The sequence below is a fragment of the Malaya genurostris genome, chromosome 1 (assembly GCF_030247185.1).
Source record: "Malaya genurostris strain Urasoe2022 chromosome 1, Malgen_1.1, whole genome shotgun sequence".
Classification (NCBI taxonomy): Eukaryota; Metazoa; Arthropoda; class Insecta; order Diptera; family Culicidae; genus Malaya; species Malaya genurostris.
Window position 1 is genome coordinate 65,291,000 of NC_080570.1, and position 13,470 is coordinate 65,304,469.

The 13,470-nt window shown below is 36.0% G+C and overlaps 1 protein-coding gene across 1 annotated transcript; it reads right to left on the reverse strand.

Moving 5' to 3' along the window:
• Nucleotides 1–2,898: 2,898 nt before the first annotated feature.
• LOC131440323 (twinfilin) lies at nucleotides 2,899–5,751 on the reverse strand. The gene is made up of 4 exons (XM_058611494.1): nucleotides 5,513–5,751; nucleotides 5,245–5,322; nucleotides 4,868–4,979; nucleotides 2,899–4,505 (listed from the first exon to the last, which is right to left on the reverse strand). Exons 1-4 carry the CDS (start codon nucleotides 5,535–5,537, stop codon nucleotides 3,689–3,691), a joined length of 1,032 nt encoding a protein of 343 aa, XP_058467477.1. The 5' UTR covers nucleotides 5,538–5,751; the 3' UTR covers nucleotides 2,899–3,688.
• Between the last annotated feature and the right edge of the window lie 7,719 nt (nucleotides 5,752–13,470).

Below are 13,470 nucleotides of genomic sequence, written 5' to 3' on the forward strand. Positions count from 1 at the left end.
TTGATTTCAATAGGATTTAAGTTCAATTGGTTTTTAAATTCTGTCAATGCGGAAAGTATACGAGTACATTTAACAATCACTGGATGATGCAAAGAGAAAGCCTGAAATCACGAAGTGTGATATGGACGAGAATATTGATTATGTTGGTTGAGAATAGCACCCAATCTTTGGATACTTCTGTATGTTATTATTTTTCTCAAATAGAATATGTTGAATACTTTAGTTAATAAAGCTGCAAAAATTAATTACCCAAAATTGAGTGTTTTAGAAAAATTGCATTAAGCTGTTTCAACTAAACATTTTCTTCAAAACAAACATCTGATCAAAATGAATCCAGAGCTATATTTTTGACCGATATAACATTTGTCTAAGTGTTTTCAAATGATAAATAATTACATGTTATAAGGGGAGAAAGTTTTCAGAATGAACAATTATCTCTACTGGCAACAGTGATCGCGAGGCATTTATTATTTACAGCAGGGAGCAACCGGAATAAGAAGAGAAATATTTTTCTGGAAAAAGAAGCCAGTTGTCTGGTCCTGTCCTAGGTCTGCACCTAAGACAAGACCTGACATCTGGGAGGGCTGCTTTTGTTCCAAAATGGACCAGTTTCTGATTGGCTGATTTTGATGTTGCCACCTGCACATTGTGAAAAGAAAAAACTTTTGCAGGGTACGCGAGCAATGATGCCAAGTATAAAGAAAATCAGAAAACAAATTTATTAAAATGTATAATTTTAGCTCACCAATGAAAATGAAAATTTTCGGAGAATGTTTAACTTTTTTTTCAATCTCATTGGTAATAAATGTTTATAGTGGTAGGACTGTGTAATTAAAATAGGCATCAAGCCGTTTTTCTTTTTAGTGAATTAAAGTGTAACCAAAAAAAGATTTGTTAAATTAGTGTAAACTCGAAAGTGTGTTTAGTTTTACGAGAAGATTGAACTGTTGTGTTCCACACTGTGGTCGCATTAAGCATTTCTATCCAAACCTGACTTTTTCCGGTTTCCAAAAGATCCGGTAATACGTCAACAATGGGTTCGATTTTTCGTTCGTATTAATATATAATAAAGAAATGCATTCACCAAAACATGTTTTATGTTTATTTCAAATCAAAAACCTAAAGTCTAAAAATTTTAATGTAATATTTTTTTCCTAGCATAGTTATTAAAAAAATCTGTGAATATGGCTACACTGTAGTCGATACGTTGACATTTATTCCACAGGGCGAAAATGACGAGAAGGATGATTCGGAAGGAAGAATAAGAAGCCAGTTGTCAGGTCTTGTCTTGGGTCTGCACCAGAGATGCCAGATATTTTCATAGAAAATCTGTATTGATTCGTATAAAATATCTGTATTTATCTGTATTCGCTAATAAAATGAAATTTCTACAATACAATTATGTTAAAAGGAGTTATTCCAATAGATTATGGTTATACGAGGTCTGTTCAAAAAGTTCCCGGAATTTTTTAATTGCGCGTGTCTGGAGAGTCCGGTGGTAAAATTTTTTTTTTATTGTGTTGGTACATATGTCCCTAATGTATGGTGAAATTTTCAGCTGTATTCATTGTTTACATTCTGTCTTGTAGCGGCTGGTGTAGACGTGTTTTTTTTAGCTCGGCGATTTTTGTCTTGGTGACGTTGGGTGCTTCCACGTGGACGATTGTGCTTTTGTTTCGACATCATAACCGTACACCCATGTTTCATCACCAGTTATGACCCTTTAAAGTAAATTTGGATCGTCGTTGACGTCGTTTAACAGCTCCTGAGCGATGGTAATGCGTTTGTTTTTTTGATCAAAATTCAGCAGTTTTGGAACAAATTTTGCTGCCACTCGTTTCATGCCCAAAACATTTGAAAAAATATGATGGCATGAGCCAACTGATATGTCAACTTCATCAGCAACTTCTCTAATAGTGATTCGGCGATCATCCATAATCATTTTTTCCACTTTTCCCACATTTTCATCGATTATTGACGTGCTGGGTCGACCGGCGCGTTCGTCGTCTTCAACGTCTTCGCGGCCATCTTGAAAACGCTTATACCTCTCGTAAACACTTGTTTTTTTTTCATAGCACACTCACGGCTCTCTGTAACATTTCGCACACTTGGTTACACTTTATTTCATTTTTCACACAAAATTTAATACAAATTCTTCAATTCTTCCATTGTTTAAACTAACAAAAATCGCCGAGCTCAAAAAAAAAAACACGTCTACAGATAAATCTGTATAAATGGCATCTCTGGTCTGCACCTATAACTTCATGTAGTAGCAAAGGTGGCAGAAATTTGCTAGGCCCTGCAAGTAGCTCAAGGTGGTACCCCTATGGGTTGTAGAAAACACTCAGAATTACCGTGATTTTGAACACTTCTCACTAGGTGATTTGAAGATGGAATTATATTATTTTTCGATAAACTTACTCCAGCGTGTTTTATGTGAGACAGAAGCATTAGTAAAAATGTCTCATATATAGTTATATACTCACGTGCGATTCGCTTCTGATTCGAATAGCCTATCAGAACGAAACTTTTGTAAGTGATTGCTTACTCCTTCAAAACCGTCGTCTTCTTTAGGGAAAGCCCGTAAGCAAGCATATCGTCTTAGATTGATAGCAGGCGAAATAAAAGACTGCTTGCCATTAATTGAGATATCATCAAAAATAAATGGTTTTATCTATTTAAATCGATGCGTATAAATATTTCTAACCAGTAGGTTCAATCATATTACTAATTGATGCATAATTGACTGAGCTGTAAGTGTTCAAAACCTGACCACTTTTTTATGCTTATTTCTTAGAATTTTTAATTCGCACCTCTATATAGAATACAAAGATGTGTTCCACATCAAAACCTTGAGTATGTGTTATAACATATATGAGTTTGATCAACGATTAAAATTACAATTTTCAATAAATAGCACTTTTATTTGACTGTATAAAGTATACAAGAAATATGTGTATTCTATTCTGTTCTATTTTTTTTTTGCATTAGCATATACAATGCTAAGTTGTTTCACTACATGAAAAATGTTTTTACTCTAAACGTCTAATTAAAATCCTTCTTCCAACCGAATAACCGCGGTTGAACATTGAAATCGCAGTTATATTTTAATCTGTCTTGTGGCTGTATAACATATATACGTTTTGCTGCGTAGTTGGACAGTCCATTGATGTTTTTTTCCCTTCCCGTTGTTGGGTTCAAATGCTTTTCATAGTGTGTTTCCATTACGATTCACCTCACCAAACTGATCAGCCTCGTAATCTCTTGTAGACAACGTCGGATTAGGATTGCAATACATTCGTTACTCGTATTCTATGGGACTAAAAAGCATCTCTGTCGATTTTATTTACAATGTTGCGAATTGCATTCGAGATCGAAATCACATTATTTTTACCAAACCAAGTTCTGTAATAGTTTGTTGAGCGTTTTTGCGTCACAAATGGAAATAAACAATACTACAACTGTAAATTTTGAACGATTTCAATTCAGGTTTCAACGAATATGTTGTGCATTTTCTGTTAGTAGTGAAGCACATAGTGCAACCAACATCGGGCAACAAAGTTGCTTAATTCGAAATTTAAGGTAAGGACATAAAAAGGAACAAGAAAAATACATGAACTAATTGCATCAAGGTATTTTGCAAAATGTACTTCCCGGCCAGCTGGACGGTGGTTCATGGGTAATAAATTTACTCAACCGCCTGCGGTTTGGTCAGTCTTTTTGCACCTCGGCTCGGAGGTCCCTTCGGTTTGGAAAATTGCGGTCGTAAATTGAGCTTTCTTGGATGAATTTCTTCATAGAGGAATTCTTCGGTCAGTTCGGTACCGCTGTCGATTTCGAGTTTTTTGGCGATATCGATGCCGTGTTTTTCAATGGTAGCGGAAAACGGTCCTTTACAGCTGGAATACATCATCCGCTCGCGGATCGAACAGCTGTACCCGGGCATCGAGTAAATGAATACCATACTGTCCAGGTGGATACCCTCGTGCTGATGTTTGAAAAGATACAGATGATACCGCGCGTGATCAGTCGGAATCTGTGACGGCAGTTTCAAGAGATCGATGTTGGCTGCATTGACCAGATGAATTTTTTCTTCCTCCAAATCGATACGAAATTGTAGGTAGTTGTAAGCTCCTCTTCGCATGTCATTCAATGCCTGTTCAGTAGCATCCGAAATAGGACAATTGATGCCTCCAAGCGTTTGCTGTTTGGTGTCGATAGCGAATTCCGTTTTTACTTCATTTTTACGTAGCTCAGCTAGTTCTTCTTCACGACTGGTTAGCGGAGCCGGTGAACTGAAATCAATTTTATGCTTTTGATAGCCGTGTAGTGTCGTCTCATCCTTGCTGGTTGCGTTCAATTCTTCCTTGATGTGACCCGATCCGAATTCCAGTTTCAGAGTAGCTTTTGTAGAAGCGTAAAGCATCTTTTGCCGTACCGTGGCACTTTCCGGTACCCAGCTCAAAAGCATCCAAGCGTATCCGGTAGGAATCTTATAATCGAGACTACAGTACGAAAAGAAATATAGCATAACGGTGAATAAATTACGTAAATACTACGTGAGTGAATAATTTTTAATAGAAATGACTAATTTCATAAATATAACTGATTTCGCTAAACGTGAATTTTTTGAACAACGCTATTTTCTAGGTACGCACAGAGCCCACATGAATTTATGACGGTCATTTATTTGAGCCAATGAAGCGGAACACGACGAAGGTTACGAATAGGAGTCATTTTGTGCATCAAAATCAACTTTCGGCCCACCTGGTGGAAACGATTTAACACATGCATAAATTCATGATTGTTTTGCTTTGGGCGTTATTTAGTTTAATTGATTCACTGAGCCTAATATTGCACTACTCACCGGTACAGAATGTAACAGGGGACATCATCCTCCACAAGTGGTTTCACCAGAGCATCAAAATCCTTTTCCCAGTCTTTCTTCACATTTTTATGGTCGACTAGCGTTAGTTCCTCTGAAAAACGAATATTATTACTAATACATTTTTTATCTCTCCATGTTAGTGTTCACGAACGAGAGAACTTATTTTTTCCAAATTGTGAAATTCTTTGAGCTTTGAGATTTAAAAATAGAATAGATTAAAATTTTCAACATTACCAAATAAAAACGGTATTCTTATTAAAGATTTTTGTTGACCAGAATAAACCATATTGAAACAATAAACAAAAGATGCTCGAATAATTACTAATTTGAGACATCAGTAAAAAAATCGCATGTACCGTTTTCAATGGAAACTTTCAGCACTCGTGTTCTTCCGTCCTTGCATTTTCCAAAGAACTTGAGCAGCTCCAAGTTTGCTATAATAGAGAAAAAAAAAGAAATCATTATTTGAACCGAAACAATGCATTGCATCCGATGAGGGGGAGATAAGTCACGTTAGCTGCAAAGTACTATCGACGATCAAATTTGGTGCGGTTGGAGTAGTTTTTGACGATGTTACAGTGTAGAGGAAAGCAGAATGGGGCGAAATAATGATTCACTGCTTACCTTTTATTCCGGTTTGATGCGACATTTTCACGATAGGGATGATTGCACACGAGATTAATTTATTTTCAAAACAGTAAACACAGAGAAAACTACTCAACACAATTTATTTTAAGAGTAGTTTGTGAAATCGAATGTTTTTTTCTGACAATATTCACCGGAGACCAACAAATTCTATTTCACTGCTCTCTAAAGGCGGATGATCTTCGACTTTCTGCTGCTGATTGATGAACAAAAAATTATGCTGATAGAAGGTAGCGGCCAGTTTTGACGTGAGAGATTTTATGTTGTGAGTGAATGTGAGTGCTCTCATACAGGGTGATTGTTTTGGAATATTTTCTTAACACACTGAAAAGAACCACATGTTAGACATATTTGTGCTGGAGCGGTAAACCATTTTATTTGAATGAATGGTCGAATCCTAAGACAAGATACGACAACTGGCTTCTTACTCTTGCTTGCATAATTGACTGTATGAGACTCACTATTTCCGTCTTAATCGTCTTAATTAATTCCGTTATTTTTCTCTGGTACTAAATCATCTTATATGTATATATTTAGGTTTCTATCAAACTCGATCAGAGTGCCTACCCTCTGAAAAAAAAACATCCGGCGGAGGTCCTCTGTTGAACCGTTGGTCCGATGAATGGCCAATACATCGTCCAACGGGAGGCCGACACGGGACTTTCGCTTTATGATTTGGAAACAGAACATTGAACCGGGCACCATTATTTTCGTACAACAAACCCGGTGGAGTTAGAGTCCCGTTGGGCTAGTTTAACTGAAGAATTTTTGAAGTTTTCTAACTATCTATATTTTTTAAATTACCACTAAAGACCTGTAGAACACTCTTACTTCGTGTAGAATAACAGCACATTTTCTTGTTATAGGAAGAAATCACTAAATTTTCACAATATATTCGTAGGAAAGAAAACAACAGCAAACCATTCTAACGTACTGAACGTGTAGTTCGTTCAATATGTCGTTCAACAAACGCTAAACGTTCAACAAGATCTAACCGCTTTCTCAGTGGGTAATCAAAAAATCATAACCGGTTCAAATTAAAACACCTATGTACTATATTACTTGTAGCATGTTGACTGTTGAGCCTGATTCGCAAGCTGAATGTGATATTTTAAAATACGAAAAAGATTGCTGCACGAAGGCGTTTGTATTTCGGCGGAACAAAGTATAAAGTAGATGACTGCGGTAGAAGCAGCCGCATATATCGCGAAGATAATTTGCTTCCCAGTAGATCCGGTGAGACAACAAAAGTGGATACAGTATTGTGGTAAAGAATTGAGTACCACGTTGAAGACGTCGAAGTGGTTCCCAAGGTCTGCATACTCAATGAACATAAAAAATGCGTGAAATAAAAGTGCTCGTACACTGAAAATAATTTGCACGCTTGCATCATGTGCAAGCGTAGAACACATAAAATTTATGAAAATATACACTTTACTCATGAAATGAGCGTAAAAACTGTTGATGTTTAGTGGAAATTATACCAAATACAAATAATAATACCCCTAGGTCTCATACAAACAGATCGCCAATGTTTGGTTCACCGAATGAGCAAGTTAGCCTTGCCCATTCTACTGTTTCGAGTTGACAGATTAAAGTGGAAAAAATGAAGTATCTGGCAACGCATCATCGGAGGACCTTAGTTGCTATAAGACAAGAAATACGTTTGTTGTTTTTTTCCATATCTGTTAATTTATACGACTTGAAGATAGAAATGTTTTACTGAATGGAATAATGTACATTAGGTATGTACTGAAAATCTAACATCTATAGTTCTATGTGATGAAACAAATAATTTTTAGATTCGGCGACATTCATGAAAATGTTGACGAGAACACTACATTGAGATTATGTCGTACGGGCCAAGTGATCATTAGCTAACAGAAAAACTTCAACAAGGATCAATCAATATATCTAAAATAATAGGTGTGATCAGTGTTGGTGATTGCTGAAAATTTGACAGAAGCTGCTCGATTTTTATCTATATTGTATACAACATTTTCAATCCGGTAGAAGATGATACAATAATTCGAGTCTCTCAATGCATGAACCTCGAGAGATTTTTTTTACATTTCTTCGCTCCACTTCATACTCTGAGTATTTCATGGCCCTTAAAAAAATTTCAGTCTGATAATGATCGCCGCTGTGTGGAATTAAACAAGAGAGAATCGCAAGTTGACAATTATCGCAGAAAATCGAATCGATGATTCTCATACTAGGTTGCAATATTTAAAAACCCTTGTGTGGAGCATTCACATACATTTTCATAGACACAAATTATACAAAGGTTATAAGCACATAGTTAGAATAAGCGGCAATAGTAAAATGATTCTATCGCAATTATCCACTGCCCATACAGAATCGGATCGCGAAACGAGAATAAGCGACCGTTTGTTGCTTCAGAGAGAATCCCCACAGCAGCGTGCTAGCCGTTGATTCTCAGACGGTTCACCGAGAGAAATTCGCTCTCGCACTAGTGTCTATTCTATGTTAAATGTACCATGCCGGTTTTTTTTATGCTGCGATGATTTCCGATTCTCTTTGATGGCACCGATTTAATCGTGGAAGAGTTGCGAGTGAGCATTCTTTGATACGATAAAAGCCATCCTTGGGTGCGATGATGAAATTTGAAAACCAATTAAAAGGTCCTTAATCACGAAAAAAACATAATAAGATAAAAAATGAATGGACTGAAAAGAATATAGAAGTTTTGATCAAACTGGAGAAGTCCAACGATTTTATTTTTGTTATCATCACTAGACAATACAATCACGATTACAATTGATGTTTGATACAAAGGTTTTTTGTGGTTGTGACAATTTTAGCATGTTATGAATGATTTTTCAAAGAATCAAAGTTTCCTACGGTGGATCATCGCTAATGAATCTAATGTTTCGAATGCCGCATGTTGTCGAAGCTCAATGCCATGAACTCTCAAATTGATGCATATCGAATACGAAACTATGAATACATCGTTACTTCTCTGTCCACTTATACAATTTGAAAATGTTATTTGGAAATTCTATTATTTGGTCGCTTTTTTGATGATATCCAAACAACATGCAGCAGTTTGATTCAACATATCTAAAATAAATAATTATCTTGTATCATTGAAATAAATCATATTTTATCACAAAATTCTAAGGTGGAAATCAACAGACAAATATGCATGCAAACTTTTGCCAGCAAAATAAATTAGTGATGGGCGAGCGCTCACGAGCCGTTCATTTGAACCGACTCGTAGCAATGAGCGAACGAACCACGGCTCTTCAAAATTGAACCGCGGCTCTCAAGCAGAGTTGCCATTTTAAAATCTGCGTTTCATCTTGGAAAATCTGTGTGCCTGTGTACGCCCAAATTTGAATGCGTTGTTGGTTAAAAGATGTTTTCTAATGAAGCTGTCAAAAATTCATAGGAACATTTATTTAGCAGTAAATTTTCAAAGAATTCTGTCGTAATAGGAGAAGAAAAAAGATTTTTTTTTCAAATGCAATTTCAACTAATTTATTTCAATATCCCGGTTCCCACACGGACACCTCTAGTTGTGAAACACAATTTTAGATCGCCCATACCGCTCATGCATTTCCGTGGCTCTCACACTCACTCTCTCGAACCGCTTCTCCACATTGACGTTTATTGAAAAAGAGCCAATGAGCCGTTCAAATGAACCGGCTCTTACGAAAGAGCGTTCGGTTCAGAGCCGCTCATTGAAATGAGCCGTATTGCCCATCACTAAAATAAATGGTATCCACAACAAATTGAACTGTATCCATGGTTGAGCAGGATTTTTATTTCCAGTGGTACCAGTTTCATTACTATTTCATGAAGGTACACCGTCACTCTGACAGTGTAGCATGGCAGTGTACCGCATGCCGAAAAAAGAGTCCTCGAAAATTTATCAGAGCATTCCGTATTATAATTTTTATTTGATTATACTACATTTATCTGAAATACACATCAAAATGATGAGATGTATTGTTACATCTCCACTTGGAGCATTCAATATGTAAGGAAATGTATCCTACCGGAACCAAATCAATAATTTCACGCAGTAGATTAGCGTTACGAGGATCTTTATCCCATTTGCGTGTAGATTCTCTGTATCCTTTGTTTTTAATATCACAAAACATATGAATCCAGATTAAACTTTTAGTTTTTAGTTTCAACTAATCCCACATATACGACCAAGTCAACTCGAAAATTGCCCTTATTTTATCGCACAGTTTTGAACGGAAACAAATTGGCTACTTCGATGAATCACCGAATCTCTGTTTTCTTAAAGTTGTTTACCGAGATTCCGACAAATTGATCATCAATATGCTGATTTCGGTATAACGGTCAATTACTGGTAAACACGGTTATTTGCAAAACCAAACTGAGTATTTTGGAAAGAGCTATCTTTGCCGAAATTTTAGTAAAATATCGTTTCGCCGTTCGTTTTCGGCAACTTTTTTGCGCCGAGATCAAAATAAGGTTTTAAGTGTGTACAAATCAAGGGGTAGATCACTTTAAGAATGCACATTTAATGTACAGCCAATTCGTAAAAATTGTAAAAAAATTTCGTTCTCACATTAACTTTCATTGTGAAAAAAGTAAATGTGCAGTTAATTTTTAGTCAATGCGATACACACGTTGAAAACTCGGGTAATTTTTCATTAGAGCGTATATGCAAGTGACAGTTTCTCTTTAATCACTCTCTCTTTCGGTTATTGTGATGTGATAAAAAAGATTTTTTTTGATATCACTATTCTGTTTGAAAGTCGAAAGTTTCGGGTATCATTTCATGCAAAGAGTTGAGTGATAAACGTGGAAACCGCTTGGTAATTAATAGAAGAGAAAGTAAACAAAGAGAAACTGTTACTTGCTTATACCACAGACTAACAGACAGGACACTCAAATTAGATTCTTCAATCATTTTAACGGTCATTTCGAATATTCCTTTAGTTGGGATAGTACTCGCATATGTCATGATGGCGCCACGTTACCCTATCAAAAACATCCTGTCTGTCATCTAGACTGTGTTTATTTTTGCCTTTCTCATATAGAAAGGCTATGCAATCACTGTGAAAATCGATTTTTTAACCGAGGCCCGGAGGGCCGAATGTCATATACCATTCGACTCAGCTCGACGAACTGAGCAAATGTCTGTGTGTGTGTGTGTGTGTGTCCGTCCGTGTGTGTGTGTGTATGTGTGTGTGTATGTAACAAAAATATGCACTCACTTTTCTCAGAGATGGCCAAACCGATTTTCACAAACAAAGATTCAAATGAAAGGTCTCATAGTCCCATAGTCTGCTATTGAATTTCATTCCGATCCGACTTCCGGTTCCGGAGATATAGGATGATATGTACCAAAAAAGTGAAAAAAATATGCACTCACTTTTTTCAGAGATGGCTGAACCGATTTTCACAAACTAAGATTCAAATAAAAGGTATTATAGTCCCATAGCTTGCTATTGAATTTCGTTTGAATGCGACTTCCGGTTCCGGAGTTATATGGTAATATGTGAAAATTTGAGATAAAGTTTACATTCAATTATCTCTGGAACAACTCAACCGATTTTCGCAAACTTAGATTCAAATGATAGGTCTTATAATATCCTAAAAATTTGTGGAACATTTTATCTGGATCCGACTTTCGGTTCCGGAACTAAAGCGTGATAAGTGGAAAATTACCAATTTTATTAGTATTTTTCCACGAACGATGGTTAAAAACAGGTACAAATCCCATAAAACTGTCTGATAAATTCTTCTAGTTTGCAGAGCTTGTTAGTTTGTGGGCATAAAAACTTAATTCGGCACTACTGGTCCCCTCTTTTCCTGTTCCGAAAGCACCGAAAGTGGAGAAGAAAATCTCCTTAAACTAAATTCACTTCGATTTCTCTGCGATGCTTGAACCGATTTTCACAAATCATGATTTGTATTAAAGTTCATACTGTCTTTAAACCTACCGTTAAAATTCATCCGGATCCGACTTCCGGTTCCGCAGTTACAGGGCGATGAGTGTCAAAGTTTTCAAATCGCCATATAGAGTGACAATATGTACAACACCGAAAGAAGAAGAAAACACAAAACGAACAAGGCGTGCTTTGTTCTATTTCGTACACGTTGTGTAGTGATGTAAATAATAATAATAACAATCCAACTACATGTTTCATGCTGTTTATCACGCAGTAGTAACAGAAACGCAGGTTCGTTTCGTTAGATTTAGTTTAATTGGTTTAAACGAAATAGAGCATGAGATAGTAAATATAAGTTTAACTACGTTCAAAACTGTTCCAATTTGTAGGCCATATTTGTTGGTAGCAAACGAACCAACTTCGGCTATTCCGTTCATCTGAATCCGGTTTCGGGAGAATTGGGAATAGTGATTAGAAACTGCAAAAAGGATCTCACTCACTTTTCTTGGAGATGGCCGAATAGATTTTCACAAACTTATAGGTTCAAAAGAAAAGTCTTACAGTTTCATACGAAATTCCTTAATTTGTTGTGGGTACTACTTTCGGTTCCGGAACTACAGGTTAAACAGGTTTTATAGAGTTTGTGAGATTAGATCCGAACAAATTATCCCATTCCTATTCAATAAACAGCTGTTTTGCGAATTTCACGGTTATATTTATGATGTAATGAGTAATATGAGAAAGGCATCATTACACCACTAGGTGGATTAAAATAGGTTTTTTTCATTTACCAACAGAGTTGTCATTCATACAGAATTACCTGTAATGTATTGATTTGTATACGTCCATGCGAATTTCATGCAGGATACAGATTTAATACATAACATATTGTCAAAACTATATACATAATTGTGCCTATTTCTCATCCTCCAACGCAATACAAAAACGAACCCGTTTTGTTACAATAATTACTTGCTTCAGGTCTGCCGCCACTTCATTTCGGGTGAAAACTACCAACACAATAAAAAATAGTCTAGATGAACAACGTTTAATGGTGAACAACGTTTAAATGGTTACCTTCCAACATCGCGAAAAAGTTCAATATATTATCAACGTAATCCAATAATTTATTGTGATGATTTATTTTCAAATATTTTGATGAAATCAGGCATCCCTGCAAGCAGCTGATCGGTGTTGACAAACGAGGGGAAACCAACTAGTAAAAAACTTTTACATAACACAAGGGGTGTACAGATAGTAAATAGTTTGCGCAGTACAATATAGGTGGAACTAATGCATCACGAAAAATGATTTTTATAAGAATTTACTCATACTGTCATGTCTGTTAGTCTGTGCTTATACGCCCTTTTGAAAAATTAACCGAGCAAAGAGTGAATTTTAAGTGGTACACGCAACTAAAAGGAAATCGTCAATCAGAGATCATAACATATAATTTTGTTTATATATCAAATATATCAGAAGTGATCCACCCCTTGGTACAAATGCAAGCGGTGTCAGAATGTTTGTATGTTTATTTCGTTGTCAGGTCAACGATTTCACTTTTCGCTGATCTCTGGTTGTAGAGTCACTAGATATTAAATTGGATGTACATTCTTTTTTCTCAATGATAGTAAATTTATAAATACATGACAGTTTTACAAATTGATTATACCAAGGGGAATGACAGTGTTGAGTTAATTCCGATTCCAGTTGAGAAATCAGTCTTGTGATGAAAATTCACTCATATTGCACTGTGACACTTAAAAACTCTTCGAAATGCACTTTATTCTACATTAATGCAAACAAGACATGATACATCCACATGCATCTCTACAAAATATCAACACAAATATCTCAATGGGGAGAAACGACTGACAGCTCAGTAACAAAGTTTTTTCTGTCAACCTGAATGTTTTATTGTTTAGACTTTTCTCTACTTTAATTTTAATTTTGCTATTTAAGTTCTTACTAGTAAGGTTCAAAACGTGAACTCTTTTTCCATTTCCGTCAAATGAAAGATAAAAAGTTACTTGCTAG

Excerpts from the sequence above, each read along its gene's own strand:
- LOC131440323 (XM_058611494.1), bottom strand. The coding sequence starts at position 5,537 with ATGTCGCATCAAACCGGAATAAAAG. Across the intron at positions 5,323-5,512 it reads GCATCAAACCGGAATAAAAG|CAAACTTGGAGCTGCTCAAG; the intron begins GTAAGCAGTGAA and ends TCTCTATTATAG. Across the intron at positions 4,980-5,244 it reads GAAAGTTTCCATTGAAAACG|AGGAACTAACGCTAGTCGAC; the intron begins GTACATGCGATT and ends TTCGTTTTTCAG.